We start from the raw sequence: 22,934 nt of genomic DNA, 5'->3' as shown, positions 1-22,934 counted from the left end.
AAAGCAGGACAATGGTGGAGGTTCTCCTTTATTAATATCAATTACAACACATTTTAAATTGCTTTACAGAGTCAAGAAGGCCTGGGCAAATCACTTAATTTCTCTCAGCCTCAGCTTCCTTATCTATAAAATAAATATAATAACAGCACCTATCTTCTTGGGCTTGTGATGATCAATCGAGATAATGTTTGTAAAGTGTTTCATAGACCTTAAAGCATTATATAAATGCTAGGTATTATTATAAAGCCCTTTACTCACAACAAGCCAACAAGGTAGATAATGCTAGTGCTAATATACTAATTTAACTGGTAAGTCAATTGTAGCTCAGAGAAGTAAAGAGATCCATCTATCATCACATGACTTGTAAGGAACTGGGATTCAAACTATTTATTCTCCAAATTAAAGTTCAGTGTTTCATCATACTCTAATGCTTCTGTTCCATGAATTCTTGTGGTCTACAGCAAATCAGTTATATTTTGTCTTGTACTGTCTGTTTTAAGATTGTCTTGTATTATTATTGAATTCTTGCATTGTTAAATAATTTTCTAAGAATTTGTGCCCATTCTCCCCAAAGAGATTATAAAGTCCTTGAAGAAGGGTATTGTGCCTTATCCTTTATATTCCCAGTGGAACTGAAAACAATGCCTTGTGCATATAGTAGGGTGATCAATTTATTTCTACCAACTTTATCTGATTTCAACTACAATTGGAATATTCCTCTCTATGGTTCTCGTTATGAATTCCTTGCTCTTATTCACCTTGCATATCTAATCAGTTGTCAAATTTTCTTATTTCTATGTCTTCTCTCCATTGATACGACCACCACCCTAATTCATGTCCTCATCATCTCTTACTTGGACTACTGCAATAGCTTTCTTTGAGAATCCTGCCTTAAGTCTAAAGTGATTTTCCTAAAATTCATGTCACCCCCCACCCCCACTACTTCCCACTTAATAAAACTCAAATAATTCCCTTTGATCTCTAGGATCAAATATAAACTCCTTTGTTTGTCATTTAAAACCCTTCATAACCTGGCCCCTTCTCATCTCTCTGGTCATCTCACACTATTCCTACTCCTTGTATGCTCTGAAGCAAACATACAGGGCTACTTGCTACTCCTCAAACAGGACAACACAACATCCGTCTTTGTGCCTTTGCAATGTCTATCATGTGCTTGATAAGTTATTTCTCCATCTCTTGGAATCCCTGGTTTCTCCAATAGGCTTTTTTTGGTTCCTTTAGCTCCTAGCGCCTTCTCTTCAAAGGTTATTTTGTAAATGCTTTGCATGTTTTGTACAAGCATACATGCAAATACATGTTGTCTCTCTTCAGAATGTAAGCTCCTTGAGGACAGACACGGCTTTATTTTTGTCTCTATCAAAAACGTTTAGCGTGGTGCGTAGCAAGTGCTTAATAAATGCTTATTGATTGATTGGACTACCAGTAATAATAATCATCAAGTAAAGGTGTAAGACTTCTGTTTGCTCTACAAATCTTGGGCTTCTTTCCTTCCTTTTCCCTGATGTCTACTTTCCAATATATTTCTCCCCATCTTTCCTTATTTCCACCTTTACAATGAAGCCACTGAGTTTCGCAGTCTACAATGATTTAATTTGGAGGTTTGAGGCTTTTGTAAAATGGCACTCATTCCTGCACTGTCACTCTCTATAGATGATGTTGGTACATATGATACAATTCTAACCACAGTGGTCTTTTTTCAAATATTTATCATAAGTACTGCAATATGAGATTCCTACTTGAGGAGAGTAAATGCATCAGGAGCACTCTCTCTTGAGAACAGGCTTGGCAGGCTCTAAGTATGGTGAGTAGCCATGGTTTTTGAATGGAACTGTTATTTCAATGGCGCAGGAACTCCTGATGAGGAAACTCCCTCTGTATTATGGGAAGATGGCAGTGTGTGAAGACCTAGAGAAGGCCAGATTACTTAAAAATACTCCAGGAAAGCTTTAAAAATGCACTAGAAGGAAAAATACAAAACAAAGAAAAGCAGCTATAAATTCTTCCATTCAATCCAAGACTGTACAAGACACTGCCAGAATCCTGTGGAAACCTGAAATGGCATCAAACCAGGGTAAGCAGAAGGCAGGCCTAGTGGGAAGCAACCTGGATCCACAGCAGGAGATGAGCCTGGAGGCAGTGTCCATCCAGTGCAGGGCACCCCCAGAATCCTGGATGTAGCAGGAGACAGTCCTGGAGCAGTGTATTGGCTGTCCATGCCCAACTCAACCACCAGGCAGCCTAAGAGTGAACCACAGTAGGAGATAAGGCCAGACAACTCCTGAAAAAGAGGAAGGCCTAGCCTCGGTCAGTACACTCAGAACCAAACATGACCCTGATCATACCAACCAGGAGTTTGAGAGCAGAGTTTGAATCAAGCATAAAAATAAGACCCCAACTCAGAAACTGAGGCTGGAGATATAAGTAAATGGAAGAAAACTCAGAAAACAGTAAAGAAATACTTTAGATGCCCAAGGGTGTAAAACCCAGAAGAAAAGAGTAGCTTCATTAAGTTTAAGTAGTATCTCAGAGAAAAGAATGTTGTGGTCATAAGGACTACAAGAGTTTCTGGAAAAAATGCAATGAGATACAAAATGGAAAGGATAAGAAGGAAACAATTTGAAGGACCTCAGAACAAATGATGGACCAACTGATCCAAAAATTTGAATGGACCAAAGACAAGAAATACTAAAACACAATCTCAAGACAAAAAAAAAAAGGAATAAAAAAAAAACAACAACCTGGAAAAGAAATGAAGGAAAGATAACCTAAGAATCATCAGACTACCTGAAAATTAGGACCATAAAAAACTTAGATACTATATTTGAAGAAATCATAAAGGGAGATTGCTCAAATCTCTTAGAACCAAAGAGTGACATATAAATAGAATCCACTAGTCACCTCATGAAAGAAACTCTAAAATGAAAAACCTTTGGAATGTCATAGCCCAAAATCTAGTGATTTCAGGTCAAACAGCCAAAAAGAGAGAGTTCAAATAGCAAGTAACTATGGTGAGGTTACCATAAGACTTGGCAGCTGCCACTACAGGCTTGGGATATGATTATTTCTATATGGCAAAAGAATAACATATCTGGCCAAATGGAATATAATCTTATAAACACAGGCAGCTGAGTGGTGCAGTGGATAGAGCACTGACCCCGGAGTAAGGAGGACCTGAGTTCAAATCTGGCCTCAGACACTTAACACTTATTAGCAATGTGACCCTGGGTAAGTCACTTAACCCTCATTGCCTCACCAAAAAGAAAACAAAAGAAAACAAAATCTTATAGATGGAACAGAAATTTAATGAAATAGAGAATTTCTAAAGATTACTGATGAAAAGGTCAGACTGAGTAGATACTTATGAAACAGAAATGTAGAAGTCAAGAGAAACACAGAGAAGTATATATATATTTGATGAACTGGAATGGACTACACGAGGATGAACTGTTTATATGCTGATGTAGAAGAAAACAAGGTCTTCTCAAAACATGAATGTCTTCAAGGATCATAGATCAAGTTAAATATTTAAAATACGGTGTCTAGGGATGGTTTTATTGTTTTGACAGACTTGGGAAAGGAGAGAAATGAAAAGGGACAATACACACAAGATAAAATAGAAGGGTTGGGAACTCACTACTTCACACAATAGGGATGCATGAAAAGAAGAGTATGAATACATGGAGGATGAGGTGGGGTGGGTGAGGTATCCCATGATACCTTTCATCTGAACTGGACAGAGAAGACTGAACACAGACACATAGAGCATGGTGTAGAAATATATTAAACTCAACAGAGATGGGGGAAAAAAGAGGATTTAAGAGGGAAAGCAAGAGGGGTAAATGAAAAGTAATACCTTTGATTGGGGGTGGGTAAAGGGGAAGAGAAGAAGAATAATGGAGTAGAAAAATGCTGGTTCATTTATAGATCACAAATGTTAGGCAAACTCCTCTTTTACTACTTTTCTTCTTTGTAAAGAGGGTGGTAAGGGATAAAAGAGCAAAAAGTACAAGGGGACAAAGAAAGATAAATACACAATTAACAATAACAATCACAAATAGGATGAATTTGTCCATAAAATGGCGAAGATAGTAGAATGGATGAGGAGAATAAAACAACATGTTGTTTACCAAGAAAATCACTTGAAACATAAATATTTACACAGACAAAGTGAGAGGTTAGAGGATAATTTAATATGTTTCAGGTAAACTTAAGAAAGCATAATAGTAATCATGATTTCAGATAAAACTACAGTAAATATAGACATGATAAAAAGAGATAAGGGACACTACATTATGCTTAAACACAGGCAACATAGATGATGAATCAATATTAATGCTTAATATATATGCATGAGATGCTTAACATCGCACATCAATACTTAAAGGAAAAGTTTGTCACATTATATGGAAAATAAGAGTAAAACCACAGTAGGAGGAAATCTTAATGTACCCCTTTCAGACTTAGAAAAATCAAACAAAAAGATTAAGGCAAAAGATATTATAGACCTGAATAGAACTTTATAAAAATTAAGAGATGATAGATTACTTGCAATTACTGAATGGCAATATAAAGGAATTTCCCCATTTCTCAGCCATGCATGGCACTTTTACAAAAATTGACCACGTATTGGGAATAAAAACTTCACAGGAAATGTAGAAAAGCATAATTGTGAAACACGTTCTTTACTGATCATGAAGCAATAAAAATCAAATATAATAAAGGTCTGCTGGAGAAATGATTAAAAATTAACGAGACAAAGATAAGTTAATCCTAAAGAACTGCTGGGTCAAAGAAGAATTCAGAAAATAATATGAGAAAAAAAATTATGAGACAATATACTAAAACATTTAATTTTAGAGAACATTTATATCTCTAAATTATTTCATCAACTAAAGAGAGAACAAACCAATGAATTGGACATTAAAAACAATAAACTAGAAAACCAGCATACCAACCCCACCCCCACTAAACACCAAAGCAGAAATTCTAAAATTTAAAGAGATTAACAAAATTGAAACCAAAATGGAAAATTGAAACCAAAAATAAAACAAACTATTGAATTCATAATTGTAATTAAGAGCTGTTTAAAAAAAAACTAATAAAATAGATGAAGAGGTAATCTTGTTTTAAAAAGAGAAGAAAATTAAATTAATTATATAAAAACAAAAAAGGAGAATTCACAACAGGTAAAGAGGAAATAAAAGATACTATCAGAAACTACTTTGTCCAGTTATGTGTCAACAAAACTGATGACTTAGATTATGCAGATGAATGCTTCCAAATATAAAATCCTCAGATAATAAGAGCAATAGATTATTAGAAAAATAAATTGAACAAGCTATATGTGAACACCTAAATGGGAAAAGAAATCCCAGTGAATTCTGGCAAACATTCAAAGAATACTTAATTGAAATATTGCATAAATTTGTTCACAAAAAGGCAGGAAAAGAAGGTAGCCTTTCAAAGTCTTTCTGATACAAATACGGTTTTGAGAGCTAACCCAGGATGAGACAAAGCAGAGAAAGAAAATGTAGACCAATACTCTTAAAAATATTGATGCAAAAAATTTAAAATTAAGTATTAACAAACAGGCTACAGTAACATATTGTGAAGATTATACACTATAACTAGGTTGGGTTTATGCCAGGAGTATAGGTTTGGTTCAATATAAGGAAAACTACAAATACAACAGGCTATATGAAGGGAAAAAAAAAACTATTAAAAACAATATGCTTATAACAACAGATACTGAAAAAACTTTAGACAAAATCCAATACTTATTTCTATTAAAAATACTAGAAAGCATAAGAATAAGTGAACTTTTCCTTAAAATGATAAGAAGTAGCTCTCCCCCCCCATATACCCACACATATGAAATGGTAAAAGTTAGAGGTCTTTAAAATAAGAACAGGTGTAAAGCAAGAATGCTCACAATCATCACTATTATTTAACTTAGTGCTAGAGATCCTATCTATAATAGTGATACAAGAAGAATAAATTGAGACAATGACCAAATACAGCTAAAGATGAAATAAAACTATTTCTTTTCTTGGAGATGCTTTATCTAAAGAACCATAAAAAGTCAATTAAAAATTAACTGAAATAATTAGTTAATCCAGCAATGTTATAAGGTATAAAGTAAACCCACACAAATCAACAACATTCTTATATTCTACCAACAAAGTGAGTAGGAAGAGATAGAGAAATTACAGTCAAAATAACTATGGAATGTCTAAAATATCTGGGAGTCCATCTTCCATGAAACACCAGGAATGTTTTGAATGCAACTACAAAATATTCTTTATAGAAATAAAGATAGATGTAAATAATTTCTCATGGGTAGGCCAAACTAATAAAATAAAATGTAACAATATTATCAAAGCTAATTTACTTATTCAGTGCCATCCTTAATAACCAAAGGCTTCTTTTATAGAGTTAAATTCTGGAGGAAAAAAGTACAGAATCTGAATGGAAGTAATGAAAAAAACAGTGTCAGATTTCAAACTATAGTATAAAGCAGTTATTCTCAAAACAATTTGTTATTGGCTAAAAATAAGAGATTTCAGTCAGTGGGACAGATTAGATTCACAATTTATAGTAACAAACAAACATTAGAGCATAGTATTCAACAAACTCAGGGTTCCCTCCTCCACCTTTAACTGGGGCAAGAACTCATATTTGACAAAAACATCTGTAAAAAGTAGAAAGCAGTCCGGAAGAAATGAGGTACAGATCAATATCTTACATCATTTACCAAGGTTAAGGGCAGCTAGGAGGCACAGTAGATAGAGTGCTGGGCCTACAGTCAGGAAGACTCATCTCCTTGAATTAAAATCCAGCTTCAGGCACTTACTAGCTGTGTGAATTTGGACAAGTCACTCTAGTATCTTTGCCGAGAAAATCCCAAATGGGGTCACAAAGAGTACAACATGAACGAACAACAATAATACCAAGGTAAACTCCAATTGAATACATGATTTTGAAATAAAGTGACAGCACAATCAAATTAGAGGAGCAATGAATAATTTACATTCCTAATTCTCTATATCACCAATAATTAAAGAAATGCAAATTAAAGAAACTTTGAGGTTCCACCTCACACTCATCAGATGGGCAAAGAAGACAAAAGATGAAAATGGCAAATATTGGAGGGGCAGTGGAAAAAAGATACACTACTGCATTGTTGGCAGAGCTCTGAAATGGTCTAGACATTTTGGAAAACAATTTGGCACCATACCCAAAAAGTTACTAAAATGTACAAACCTTTTATTCCTACTACACTACTACGCCTATTCAGATAAATCAAAGAAAGAGGGAAAGGATCTATATGTAGGAAAATAATTATAATGGCTCTTTTCGTGATGTCCAAAAGTGGGAAGCTAAGGGTGACATCCAACCTACTGGGAATGGCTAAATAAATTATGGTAGTTACATTAGCATACATGGTAGTATATTATTGTACTGTAGGAAATGATGATATGGGGGAATTTTAGAGGAAATTGGGAAGATTTCTATGAACTAATATAAGGCCAAATGAGCAGAATTAGAATGATTCATGTAACAATAGCATTATAAAGAAAAACAACTTTGAAAGAGCTTAGGATTTTTCATTAACACAATGATAAACCACGAGTCAGAAAGAATGAAGATAAAACATGCCACTGACCCCTGACAGAAAGGTGATGAATTTAAAATGTAGAAAGAAACATATATTTTTGTACATGGTTACTATGGGAATTTGTTCTGCCAGGCTATTAAGTCAGGTACTGAGGGCTCAATTAAAAAAAAATGGGAATTGGGAAGTAAGAAAGATAAATTAATAAAAATAATTTAAGCTAAATATGCTGTTCTTTTTGTGGTGGCCAAGAATAGGAAATTGAGGGGATGCCCATCAATTGAGGAATGGTTGAAAACATTGTGGTATATGAATGTAATGGAATACTATTGTGCTAGAAGAAATGATGAGCAGGTAGACGTCAGAAAAACCTGGAAAGACTTGTATGGACTGATGCTGAGTGAAGTGAGCAGAACCAGGAGAACATGGTACATAGTAACAGCCACATTGTGCCATGACTAACTTTCATAGACTCGGCTCTTCTCAGCAATGCAAGGATCTAAGACAACTCCAAAAGACTCGTGATGGAAAATGCTGTCCACATCCACAGAAAGAACTATGGAGTCTGAATGCAGATCGAAGCATATTATTTGCTCTCTTTTTTTTTGTGTTGTTTTGCTTCTTCTTTCTCATGGTCCCTCCCATTGGTTCTAATTCTTTACAACGTGACTAATGTGAAAATGTTTAATAGGAATGTATATGTATAGCCAATATCACATTGCATGCTGTGCTGTCTTAGGGAGGGAAGTGGGAAAAAAGGAGGAGAAAAATTTGAAACTCAAAAGCTTATGGAAGAAAATGCTGAAAACAAAAATTAAATAAATAAAATTAAAAAAAAGATAAACATGCTAATGCTAAAGATAAAAAGAAGAGAATTAGAAGGAAGAAAAATGGACCATGACATTAAACATGGCATACAGGGGAGGACAGACCTTTATCAATGCTAACATATATCAGAAGAGCTGCTTTCTTTGGCAGAAATGAGGTTTAGACCAATATCTTACATCATTCATCACAATAAATTAAAAAAGGATATGTGATTTGAATACCTAAGATCACACCATTAAAAGAACAACCACAACAAAGCACTAGAAGCAAATCATTTACCTTTCATACCTATAGCTAGGAGGTGAATTCCCTCCATTTTAAAGTAATTTTTTTCCATTATGAAGCATTTATTTTTCCCCACCCACTTCCTTTCCATCCAATGAAAAGAAAGAAGAAAAAAAAAGAAAGAAGTGGAGAGGAGAAAAAAAGGGAGGAAAGAAGGCAGAACTCTGTCAAAACAAATTCCAATGTTCGTCACATCCTAAAGTGTGTTTCTCATTCTACAAATTTATTCATTACTTTTCTGTCATGAGGTAGGGAGAGTTCTTTTTTTTTTTTTAATCAATCCTCTATAATAATCATGGTTCATTTCCTTGATCAGAGTCTTTCATAATTGTTACTTTTTATAATATTAATTTTATAGTATAAATTGTCCTTGTTTTGCTCACTTCATATTATGCACCAGTTCATACAAGTCTTCCAATCTCTTCATTTCTTTTTTTTTTTTTATTTTTTTTTTAATTTTTAGGCAATTGGGGTTAAGTGACTCGCCCAGGGTCACACAGCTAGCAAGTGTCTAGTGTTTGGTCTGAGGCCAGATTTGAACTCAGGTCCCCCTGACTTCAGGGCCAGTGCTTTATCCACTGTGCCACCTAGCTGCCCCCTATCTTTTAATTTCTTACAGCATAATAGCATTCCATTACATTCTTATATCACAATTTGTTCAGCAATTCCCTAACTGATGGGCAACCCTTTAGTCTCCAGTTCTTTGCCATTATAGAAAAAAAAAACTGTTACACTTTTGTACACATAAGACCCTTCTCTCTTTTTCTGATCTCTTGGAGTATAGGCCTAGTAGTGGTATCACTGGGTGAAAGGGCATGCAGTTTATTAATTTGCTGAGCATAGTTCCAAATTGTTTTTCAGAGTAGCTAGACAGCTCTACTAACAATGCAACACTGTGACTATTTTCTAGTTACCATTCCAACATTTGTCATTTTACTTTTCTGCCATAATTGTCAGTCTGATGGGCATGAGGTGGAACCTTGGAATTGTTTTAATTTTGCTCTAATTATTAGTGACCTGAAGCATTTTTTTCCTTATCAACATTGAAAGCTTGTGTTTCCTGGAAATAAGATCTTTATCAGAGAAACTTGCTGCAAAGATTTTTTTCCTCAGTTAATTGTTTCCCTTTTAATCATAACTCTTAGATTTGTTTATATGAAAACTTGTTCAGTTAATGTGATCAAAATAGTTCATTTATCTTTTGCGATCCCATCAATCTCTAGTTTGGTCATAAACTCTTCCCCTATCTACAGATCTGAAAAGTAATTTCTTGTTCCTCTATTTTGTTTATGATATGCCCATTTATATCTAGGTTGGTACTCATTAAGAACTTATTTTGATATATAGTATAGGGAGTCGACATAATTTGGACCACACAGTTGTCCCGGTAGCTTATGGCAATTAATGAATCTTTCCCTAGTAATTGAGGTCTTTGGATTTATCAAATCCCATGCCTCTGTGTTTATTTGCTTTTGTATGCTGTATTTCTAGTCTGTTCCACTGATCAATCTATCTTTTAACCAGTACCAAAGTGTTTTATTATTAATTTATTTTGATTTATCAACAATCACTTCCCTAAGCTTCTGAGTTTTAAATTTTTCTCCCCCTCCTTTCCCACCACCTCCCTCCCTAAGACAGCACAGTGCACAATGTGATATATGCTATACACATACATTCCTATTAAACATATTTTCACATTAGTCACGTTGTAAGGAAGCATTAGAACCAACAGAAGAAACCACAAGAAAGAGGAAACAAAACAAAACAGAAGAAAAACAAAGAGCAAATAGTATGCTTCAATCTGCATTCAAAATCCATAGTTCTTTCTTTGGATGTGCATAACATTTTCCATCATGAGACTTTTGGAGATGTCTTAGATCTCTGCATTGCTGAGAAGGGCTAAGTCTATCAAAATTAGTCATCATAACATGGCTGTTACTGTGTACAATGTTCTCCTGGTTCTGCTCACTTCACTCACCATCAGTCCATACAAATCTTTCCAGGTTTTTCTGAAGTCTACCTGCTCATCATTTCTTCTAGCACAATAGTACTCCATTACATTCATATATCACAAAAGCCATTCCTCAATTGATGGGCATCCCCTCAATTTTCAATTCTTGACCACCATTAAGAACTGCTATAAATATTTTTGTACACATAGGTTCCTTTCATTTTAATTTTTTATCTCTTTGGGAAACTGACCTAGGAGTAGTATTATTTGGTCAAAAGGTATGCATGGCTTTATAGCCCTTTGGACATAATTCCAAACTGTTTTAATGATTATTGCTTTCTAGTACTGTTTCAGATCTTCCCTTCCCTTCCCTCTTCTTTTCATCATTACCCTTGAGATTTTCGACCTTTTTTTCCTCCACATGAATTGTTGTGAACTTTTTTTTTAGCTCTATGAAGTACTGCTTGGCAATATTTTGGCACAGAATAAGTAAATTAATTAAGGTTATAGTCTCATTATTATATTAGATTGACATACCTATAAACAACTAACGTTTCTCTATTTAATTTAATCTGTCTTTGTTTCTGCAGAGTGTTTATAACTAGATTCATTTCCTGGGTGCATCTTAATAGGCAGACTCCCAAGTATTTCATAAATTCTGCTGTTTTTTTAAATGGAATTTCTCTGTTTCATTCTGCGTAGTATTACTGATATTCTATGGAAATGCTGCTGATTTGTGTGGATTCTGTTTATTTTCTGCAATTTTACTAAAGTTACTTTTTGCTTCAATTAATTTTTTAGTTGGCTCTCTTGGGTTCTCTAAGTACACCATCTGCAGAAAGTGATAATTTTGTAAGCAGGATAAGAAAGTAAACAGTTGCTCAGAAAAAAAAAAAAACTTTGTATCAAATATCTTTTATATCCAAGATATTTAGACAACTAATAGAAATATATGAGACCAAAAGCCATTTTCAACTAATAAGCGGTCAAAGACAGGAAGGATTTTCAAAAGAAATGAATACTAACAACCATATAAAAGGAAGGTCCAAATCACTAGACAAACATAAATCAAAACAACTCTGACATTTCACTTTAAACTCAGTAAAATGTCAAAGATGACAAAAGAAGGGAATAGTTGTTCTAAGTGAGGCTGTGGAAAGATGGACTTAGTCATATACTGCTGATAGGTCCAACCTTTCTGGAAGACAATCTGGAATCACAGGAAAAAAGTACATAAAATGCCTATACCCGTTGGCCAAGAGATTTCATTGCTAGGTATATACCCCAAGGAGGCCAATGGCAATAAGAAAGGCACCATATACACAAAGATATTTATAGTACCATTTTGGGGAAGAATTTATGACTAAACAAGAGCCAGAGAGCATTACAAGATGTAAAATGGATAATTTTGATTATATTAAATTAAAAAGTTTTTGTAAAACAAAACAAATGCAACTAAGATTTGAAGGAAAGCAGAAAGCTGGGGAACAATTTTTATAGTAAGTGTCTCTGATAAGTGCCTCTTTTCTCAAATATGTAGAGAACTGGATCAAAATTTTAAGAATACAAGTCATTCTCCAAGTGATAAATGATCAAAGGATATAAAAAAGCAGTTTTTAGATAAAGAAATCAAAGCTATTTATAGTCATGAAAAAATGTTCTAAATCACTATTGATTAGAAATGCAAATTAAAACAACTCTGAGGTACTACCTCATACCTATCAGATTGTAAAGGAAAATGATAAATGTTGGAGGGAATGTAGAGAAAGTGGGACACTAGTGCACTGTTGGTGGAGTTGCGAACTAACCCAACCATTCTGGAGAGCAAATTGATACCGTGCCCAAAGAGTTATAGAACTATGCATACCTTTTGATTCAGCAATACCACTACTAGGTCTGTATCCCAAAGACATTTAAAAAAAAAAAGAGGGGGAAGAACCTATTTGTACAAAAACATTTATAGCATCTCCTTTTGTAGTAGTAAAGAACTGGACATTGAAGGAATACCCATCAATTGGGGAATGGCTGAACAAATTGGGGTATATGATCGTAATGGAACATTATTGTGCTATAAGAAATAATGAGCAAGATGCTTTCAGAAAAACCTGGAAGACTTACATGAACTGATGCAAAATGAAGTGAGCAGAACCAGGAGAACATTTTACACAGTAACAGCAATATTGTAAGGATGATCAACTATGAATGACTTAGCTCTTCTCAGAAATACAATGTTCCAAGACAGTTCCAAAGCACTCATGATGAAAAATGCTATCCACTTCCCAGAGAAAGAACTAATGGGAGTCTGAATGCAGATCAAAGCATACTATTACTTTTCACTTTTTTTTTTTGCGGGGGGGGGAGGATCTGTGTACTCTTTCACAACATGATTAAGGTAGAAATATGTTTTGCATGATTGCACATATATTAACTATATCAAACTGCTTATCATCTCAGGGAGAGGGGAACAGAGAAAGGGAAGGAGAAAACTTGGAACTCAAAATTTTAAAAAGGAATGCTAAAAATTGTTTTTTATATAATTGGGAAAAATATTTAGAATGGTAAAAAAAAAAAGATTCACAAGTTAGAGTTTTGAATATAGAGCTAGCTTTTGGCTACTCCAGTAGATCTTCAATTTCATCACCGAGGGTATTCATTGCACAGATGTAAACCACCTGTGGTCCACAACGCTCTTGAATGTGATTCTAAACAGATTAAAGTCTAGTTCCTATGTGATTTTAATGTATTGATGTATAGATTAAAAAGGAAAAAAAAAAGAAATGCTTCCCTTTTATCTACCTGACTTGAGAAAATCAGACTGCATTTGTGCCTCACATATGGACAGTATTTTACTATTTTCCAATATTTTACAGCATTTGAGCAAGGTAATAATCCAGTCAGTTAGGCCAAAGAGGTACTATTACCTCAATTTTACATTTGAGAAAAATCAAAGTTTAAAAGGTTAAATGTATATGTTCAAAAACTACACTGCAAGACGGTGGCAGGCCTGGGATAAAAGAATGCAGATCTCTATCCTTTATACTCTTTTCATTAACTTCTTTTTTCTAGGACTTCTTGTACCTTCCCAACCCTCACCCTTCCTCAGCCACAATGCAGTGTTGTAGAAGAGTTCCTTTTTCTTTCTTTCTTTTTTTTTTTAAAGGCAACTGGGGTTAAGTGATTTATCCAGGGTCACACAGCTAGTAAGTGTCAAGTATTTGGTCTGAGGCCAGATTTGAACTCAGGTCCTCCTGACTTCAGGGCCAGTGCTCTATCCACTGCACTACCTAGCTGCCCTGTGGAAGAGTTCTTTACAGATTATCATGTGCAGCTCCTCCGCCTCCACCTCCCATTTTACCGAAGCCTAGCAACAAACAGTTACTGGCCAAAGGTCTCACAGATAATTTCTTTCTTGTTGCTATGATACAATACATAATTGCAACAGAATTTCCAGTAGTTTTTTTAAAATTAACTTTCTAGTTATCAAATTCAAATTTATTTTCTTAAGAACGAGAAGTATATCTGTCTTTTTTTTTCTTCAAACTTCTTACTATGAAAGCAAAGCTACAAATCAATCATAATTTTTGACTTCAAGAGATATTAAGGGGATAAATTTGAAGTCTTATACTTAGGTTAATAAGTCCACAATAAAGGTATGAGATGGGGCAAACATGGCTATAGAGCAGTAGGAGTAAGGAACAGTCTTGCAGTAGACTCTACAAGTTTGATATGAGTTTGACAAGTCTCACCAGGCAGCCAAGAAAATTAACTGGCCCTGGGCACTATTAAAAATGGTGTAGTATCTAGAATGAAGGAGCTGAGAGCTCTTTTGTACTCTGCCCTGGGTGAATCACATTTGGAGTATCATGCTCAGTTCTTAACAGCATATATATATTTTAAAATATAAATTTATTTATTTTTACTTTTCAATATTTACTTCCACAAGATTTTGAGTTTCAAATTTTTACCCCATCTTGCCCCTCCCCCCACCCCAAGATGGCATGCATTCTGAATATCCCTTCCCCTAGTCTGGCCTCTCTTCTATCTCTCCCCCCTTCTCTTACCCCTTCCCCTTCTATTTTCCTGTAGAGCAGGATAGACGTCTGTACCCCATTTCCTGTATTTCTTATTTCCCAGTTGCATGTGAAAACATTCTTTTTTAAACATATGTTTTTAAAACTTTGGGTTCCAAATTTTCTCCCTTCCTCCCTCCCCACCCACCCTCACCGAAAAGGCAAGCAGCTCAATATAGATCATACATGTGCAATTATGCAAAACACTTCCTTAGTAGACATGTTGTGAAAAACTAACTCTATTTCCCTTAGTCCTATCCTGCCCTCCCATTTATTCTATTCTTTCTTTTGATCCTGTCCCTCCTCAGAAGTATTTGCTTCTGATTACCCCCTTTCCCAAACTTCCCTCCTCTCTATCATCCCCCTGCTCTTTATTCCCTTCTCCCCCTATTTTCCTGTAGGGTAAGACAGATTTCCATACCCAATTGAATGTGTATGTTATTCCTTCCATAAGCCAAATCCTATGAGAATAAGATTCACTCATTTCCTCTCACCTTCCCCCGTTTCCCCTCCACTGTAAGAGCCTTATCTTTTCTGTTTTTTTTGTGAGATAATTTACCCCATTCTACCTCTCCCTTTCTTCTTCTCCTAGTATAATCCTCTCTCATCCCTTAATTTTATTCTCCAGATATGACCCCTTAATCTTCAACTCACCCTGTGCCATCTATCTATCTATCTATCTATCTATCTATCTATCTATCTATCTATCTATCTATCTATCTATACATACATATAATTTTTTCCCTCCAACTACCCTAATACTGACAAAGGTCTCATGAGTTACAAATACCATCTTTCCATGCAGGAATGTAAACAGTTCAACCTTAATAAGTCTCTTATGATTCCTCTTTCCTGCTTACCTCTTCATGTTCCACTTGAGTCTTGTATTTGAAAGTCAAATTTTCTATTCAGCTCTGGTCTTTTCATCAACAATGCTTGAAAGTCCTCTATTTCACTGAATGACCATTTTTTCCCCTGAAGGATTATGCTCAGTTTTGCTGGGTAGGTGATTCTTGGTTGTAATCCTATCTCCTTTGCCCTCTGGAATATTATATTCCATGCCCTGTGGTCCTTTAATGTAGAAGCTGCTAAATCTTGGGTTATCCTAATTGTAATGAACAGCATATTTTAAGAAGTATACAACCTAAAGTTAGTCCAAAGAAGAGTGCCCAGGATATAAAAGGAGTTGAAAATCATGTTATATCAGGATCAGTTATATTAAGTGGGCATGTTTAGCATGGTTGGGGGTGGAGTGGGAGAAGAGAGAGGAAGGGGAGGCAGATAAGCAACAAGCACTTGGAGGGCTGTCATATGGAAAAGACATTAAATTCCCTTTACCTGGCCACAGAGGACAGAACTAGAAACAATGAGTGAATGTTGTAGAGACAGATTTTAATTGAAATACATAGAAGAATTTTCTACCAATTAAAACTATACAAAAATAGAATGAACTGCTGCATAAAGTGATGTGTTTCCTATTGCTAGATCACTTTTCAGGATGTTGCTTGAGTATTCTTCTTTGGGTATTTCTAATTTTGAGATTCTAGGATTCTATAATTTCTGACACAAGGTGGAGAGCTATAGTAGTCTAAGGAAAGCTTCTCAGAAACACTGCCCGTGGTGTTATAGCTGGCTATTTTACAACTGAAACCAAAGGACTTACCATCTGACCATCAGCCCATGCTCCATGAAATTTTTCAGGTTAGGAAGAGTCTGTCTTAAATCAGGAGTCCCTAGCCCATGTTGATATCTCAGCTGCAAAAAGAGAAAGAAAAAAGCAAAAACAACACAAACATGAAATGGGTAAGCATTCAGAATAGTCATTAATTCATTTATGGATGCACTCATTTAGAGATGAACTGAATGAAGAACTAGAGGGTACCTCTCCAAAATACTTTAAGCCCTTTATAATCAACCAGTCCCTTAGAATTCCCCTAGGTCCTATCATGACAATTAGGAAGAACGAGCCACTCACCATCTGCCTTGTACTCCTCCCCCTTCACAATGGCTGCCAGTATGCATCTATTGAGATGATCATGTGATTTCTGTTAGTTTTGTTGCTGATATAATCAATTATGCTGATAGTTTTCCTAATATTGAATCAGCCCTGCATTCCTGCTATAAATCCTACCTGGTCATAGGGCATTATTCTTGTGATAAGTTGCTGTAATCTATTTGCTAATATTTTATTTAAAATTTTTGCATCTATATTCATTAGGGAAATTGGTCTATAATTTTCTTTCTCTGTTTTGACTCTTCTCAATTTAAGTATCAGCACCACATTTGTATCATAAAAAGAATTTGGCTAAGACTCCTTCTTTGCCTATTTTCCCAAATAATCTATATCGTATTGGAATTAATTATTCTTTAAATGTTTGATACAATTTGCTTGTAAATCCATCTGGCCCTGGAGATTTTTTCCTAGGGAGTTCATCAATGGCTTGTTCAATTTCTTTGTCTGAGATGGGGTATTTAAGTATTTTATTTCCTCTTCTGTTAAGCTGGGCAATTTACATTTTCATAAATATCCATCCATTTCACTAAGATTATCAAATTTATTGGCATACAGCTGGGCAAAATCATTCCTAATTATTGTTCTAATTTCCTCTTCCTTGGTGGTAGATTCATCCTCTTCATTTTTGATACTGGTAATTTGGCTTTCTTTTTTCTTTCTTTCTTTTTTTTTAAATTAAATTAACCAAAGGTTTATATATTTTATTGGTTTTTTCATAAAACCAGCTCTTAGTTTTATTTATGAGCTCAGTAGTTTTCTTAATTTCAATTTTCTTAATTTCTCCTTTGGTTTTCAGTATTTCTAATTTGGTGTTTAATTGAGGATTTGTTATTTGTTCTTTTTCTAGGTTTCTTTTTTGTTGTTGTTGCTGCATGCCCAATTTACTGATCTCCTCTTTCTCTATTTTGTTCATATAAGCATTTAGAGATATAACACTTCCCCTAAGAACTGCTTTTGGGCAAAGGAGATAGGTAGAAAAGTTTTGGCATGTTGTCTAAATATTGTCATTCTCTTGAATGAAGTTATAGATTGTTTCTATGATTTGTTGTTTGACCCATTCATTTTTTAGGATTAGATTATTTAGTTTCCAATTAATTTTAGTCTATCGTTCCATGGCCCTTTATTACATATAATTTTTATTGCATCAAGATTTGAAAAAGATGCATTTAATATTTCTGCCTTTCTGCACTGGATTGTGAGGGGGTTTTTTTGCCCTAGTACATGGTCAATTTTTGTGTATGTGTCATGTACCACTGAGAAAAAAGTATATTCCTTTCTATCCCCATTCAATTTTCTCCAGAGGTCTACCATATCTAACTTTTCTAATATTCTATTCACCTCTTTAACTTCTTTCTTGTTTATTTTGTGGTTAGATTTATCTAATTCAGAGAGGGGGAGGTTGAGGTCCCCCATTAGTATAGTTTTGCTGTCTATTTCTTCCTATAACTCCCTGAACTTCTCCTCTAAGAATTTGGATGCTATACCATTTGATGCATATATGTTTAGCAATGATATTACTTCATTGTCGGTGGTGCCTTTTAGCAGGATGTAGTTTCCTTCCTTATCTCTTTTGATTAGATCTATTTTTGCTGTTGCTTTGTCTGAGATCAGGATTGTTACCCTTGCTTTTTTTTTTTTAACTTCAGCTGAAGCATAATATATTCTACTCCAGCCTTTTACCTTTACCCTGTGTGTGTCCCTCTGTTTCAAATGTGTTTCCTGTAAACAACATATTGTAGGATTATGACTTTAAATCCATTCTGCTATCCGCTTCTGTTCTATGGGAGAGTTCATCCCATTCACATTCACAGTTATGATTACTATCTGTGTCTTTCTCTCCATCCTATTTTCCCCTTGTTTATGCTTTTCTTTCTCCTTTCTCCCTTTCTCTCTTCACTAGTGTTTTGCTTTTGACTAATGCCTCCCTCAGTCCCGCCTCCTTTTTATTAGCCTCCTCAATGGCTCCCAGTATGAAGCCTGTTGCAGTAAGCCCTAAGGGAGAGTTCACATGTCTAAACACTTTGGGCTAGGCCCTCTGACTTCACTTACTCTCTCCTTGACTAGGGTCTCTCTATCTAACTACCTGCCTCCATATATGTACATTCCCTGCCCCTAGACACCCCCCTCCCCCACTTGCTATGGGATTGATAATAAAATTAACCTTACCATTGCTACTGTTGAGGTCATAACAATCTGCTGCCCTAAGATTCTGAGTAGAGCCATAGGGCAATAAATTACCACTCATTATCCCTATGATTTTGAGTTGTGTACCTAAGCTGAAACTCCTTGTCCTGGCCACCACTCCATGTTCCTTTATATCTAATCATGTCAGCCTCATCTCTCCTATGTCCTTATCCCACTCTCTCTTACTCTACCATTATTCCTTCATAGGAGCATAAATCTAGAGCTGGAAGGAGGGACATAAGAATTCATCAAATCTAAACACTTTCTCCCACCATTTCACAGATAAGGTACTGAAACCAAAGGTAGTTAAGTGACCTGTGTCAGTGTGACAAAGCTATTAAATGTCTGAGGCAGAATTTGAACCCATATCTTCCTAACTCCAAGGCCAGCACTCAGGGGCAGGGCCAGATTTCAAACTCAGGTTTTCTCGCTCCAAGTCTAGGGCCTATCTTCCACACTGTACTGCCTACTATTGGACTGTAAACCTTTCTATCAGTAGGGTCTACACCATTTATTCATTTCTGGATACTCCACACTGATCAGAGACCCTGGCATATACTAGGTATTTAACAATTATTTGTTGGACTGAATGTTATAGTACTTTCTCTCTAGAAAATCTCATTAAATTCTTTTCTAGTTTGTGTGTGGCCTTCAACTGATGTAAGTCAACGGTCCATTCATAGAAATAAATGCTCTGTATCCTTGACCTAGAGAATTTTAATGGCTAGCTTAGTCTTTCAGAACAGCCTGGGTAGAACACTGCTGAAGGGCAAGAGATAGAGGCTTAAATGACCTCTTGATGACCACTAACAATTGCCTGTATCTATAGTTAGTGACTTCATCTCTTGCAGAAAATACAAAAGCTTTTCCCATATACTGATAAAAGCAGAATGGTTAGTGTCTAGAGCACATTCCTAAATTCACTGTTTTAAAAAAAAAACGAAAGCACAAAATTGTTTACACGTGGGCATGTACATTTCACCTGTGATTCATACAGAAAAATATTAAAATATCAAAAAAACATGTTTAAGTAACACCACACTGCATTTCTGAGGCAATGCACAGTGACTCATTGTCCCACTTTCAATAATAGAAGTTAGATGTTTAATTCCCTTCAGATGCCACATTGAAAACATCTCTCCGTGGCTGATTCAAACCAAAGAAAGAAAATGTAGGCATTCCAAATTGTTACCTGGGCCCAAGTTTGTGCGTCGCAGAGCACAATGTTTTTGTTTTTGTTTTTAATCACTGAATCATATAATTTTAAAGCTAAATGATACAATATTTTACAAAAGAGAAAAACTGAGCCTCAAAGGGAACAAATGACTTGCCTAAAGTTACACAGCTAATTGACAGCAAAGCCAGTGCTGGAGCAGGCATCCTCACGCCTAGTGCAAAGCTTTTCCTACCACAACACATTGCCTCCATTTCAGATAAACAGAATCAGCACCTTAACTTTCAACTGGGTCTCCAAAGGATTTAGAGGTGGAAGGGACTTCAGGGACATCATCTAGTGTGCTTGTCTCATTTTAAAGAGGAAGCAAATGAGATGCATGGAGGTTAAATGATGTTCTTATCTATGGTTATACTGACAGTCAAGTAGCAGAACAGGAATTTGAATCCAGGTTATCTGACTCTAGGTCCAGTGTTTCTTTTACCATAACACATTGTGTCTTTTCAAAAAGCTTCATAATATATACTATTCTGCAAGCTTTCCTCAAAAACTCCTTTGGTTTACAGAGCCTTTCACCAAAAAACCCTGATCCTGCATGTATTAATTATAGATATCAGTCAGAGGGATTTTCATAATGGCTTCCCTCATATTGTGTGACAGGCAGGTTAGACCAAGGAGCTCCACCCCACCCTGCCTTACTTCTAACTGAGCCTCTAACCCTTAAGGATGTAAGCTCCTTGAGGACAGGAACTGTTTTCCAGCACCTAGAACAATACTTGGCACAGTGCTTAAGAAAAGCTTGCTGAATGAATGTTAATCACTAGTATAACCCTCTCCTTTTGTAAAATAAGAAACGGAGGCACACAGAGAAGTAGTGAGTTCTTCCTTTAAAAAAGGGCTTTAAAGTAGAGACTGGATAATAAGTTACTGAGAATGCTGTCAAAAGGACTTCTCTTCAAGTTTGGGTTGATACAGACATTCTCTAAGGTCCCAATCAACTTGGACAGTCTATGCCTTGCCAAAGCAGTAGACTTCAGGGTTCAGCTAACTGTACCACCTTCTGTGTGAAACCTTCTCTGACTATTTCAAGCTTATGCTCTCCCTTTCCTAAATTGCAGAATTCTAAACTTTATATGGTGTCTTTCTTTTCTGTGTACTTCTTTCTTATATTCCAACTAGACTGTAAACTGCTTGAGTCAAGGTCCATGTATTATACAGTCCAAAGTCCTAGCATAGTGCTACGTATACAACTTGAATCCTATATGTGTGTACATATATATACATATATATATATACACACACACACACACACACATATATATGTATACACACATACACACACACACACACAGAATCAAATTTGCTGAATGAAATTAATTCCCATAAGCAGAAGTCTTTAAGAAGAAGCTGCATGAAAACTTTTTAGGGATAATGTACAGGGGATTCCCTCTAAAGACTCTCTAATTCCAAGATCCTATTTTCCTAATCAGGATATAATCTCCTACACGTTAGGCACTTGTATTTTCTTTCACTGTTTCTCCCACTGAATGGGCGCTGCCTCATAATTGAGACCTGTTAAAGACCTTAGCTTGGAAAGGCCAAGGTCCCCCACTGCATCCTGGCCATCTCCAGATGTCCTGATCCATATCTGGTCACCGGACCCAGACGGCTCTGGAGGACAAAGTGAGGCTGATGACTTTGCACAGCCCTCCCTCACTTAAATCCAATTCACTTGCATGTCATGGCATCATTTCCCCGATGTCACGGTCCTCTTCCAGAAGGAAGGATAAACAGCAGCAAGCAAGCAGTTGCTCCCATGGTGTCTAGTACATTTGGCAGTATTTGAATTGGATTAGAGCAGTATGAGTAAGAAATAGCCTAGCTCAAATGAAACGGCTATAGGCATGTGGAATAAGAGAAAGAACACTGGATACAGAATCAGAAGACTTGGGTTCAAATCCAAGTTCTGCTTGCTAGTATTGTGACCACAGATAAGTCACTTTTTTTCTCTGGGTTCATTTCTTCCTTTGTAAAATGGGAGAACTGAACTAGACTGTCAATAAGGTCTCTAGTTTTAAAAACAATTTATGAACAAAACAGACCCTTATATGTGATAGTCATTTACCTTGTCAAATGTTGATAATTACTGTGTTTAACTTCAACCTTCCAGGAATAAAAGTAATCATGATAATAATACCCTTATATAGCACCTTCAGGTTTGCAATACACTTCACTTACACTATCTCCATCCTACTAGATAGATAATATGGTAATGTTACCCTGATTTTACAAAAGATGAAACTCATGTTCAGAGAGATTCAGGAAATACTGGTCCACAGACTCACACCCAGCCAGAATGTGGAGATGGGATTGATATTCAGGTCTTCTTTACTCCAAGGTCAGCATTCTATACACTCTACCATACTGATTTTCACATTAAGAATATTTTTAAGAGGCTGGTATATTGAATGTAAGTAAACCCCAATACACAAACAACTTTTAAATTACAGTTTGAAATATCGTATGAACTCACACACACTCAGGGATATATAACTTAAACAATACTAGGTGGTAGTGTAGTTCTGTCTCCTATTCTGAGATGTACAAGAAATCTGAAATTAGTTGCATTAGTAAATGACTTTCACATATAAGGGTCTGTTTTCTGAAGTGGGTATTGTCTTTATTTGTGAGTCTATGAAAAATGCTCCACAGCGCTCTGGAAGCTTGCAACAATCTGTCACGATCCTTTGGCAGGCTCAGATCAAAAGAAAAAGGTAGGCTCATACAATAGA

At 35.7% G+C, this 22,934-nt stretch overlaps 1 protein-coding gene across 2 annotated transcripts in view; it reads right to left on the bottom strand.

Moving 5' to 3' along the window:
• Positions 1 to 22,934, bottom strand: part of UVRAG (UV radiation resistance associated) — a 443,033-nt gene that overhangs the window by 56,898 nt on the left and 363,201 nt on the right. For both annotated transcript variants that reach the window (XM_020989535.2, XM_078156924.1), the window contains one exon: positions 16,434 to 16,525. In XM_020989535.2, the coding sequence (XP_020845194.1) occupies positions 16,434 to 16,525 (92 nt within the window). The remainder of the gene's footprint in view (positions 1 to 16,433; positions 16,526 to 22,934) is intronic.

The sequence above is a fragment of the Phascolarctos cinereus genome, unplaced genomic scaffold, assembly GCF_003287225.1.
Source record: "Phascolarctos cinereus isolate Bilbo 61053 unplaced genomic scaffold, phaCin_HiC Scaffold_726;HRSCAF=1367, whole genome shotgun sequence".
Classification (NCBI taxonomy): Eukaryota; Metazoa; Chordata; class Mammalia; order Diprotodontia; family Phascolarctidae; genus Phascolarctos; species Phascolarctos cinereus.
The sequence above is the reverse complement of the archived record's forward strand: the minus strand, read 5'-3'. Positions and strand labels throughout refer to the sequence as shown.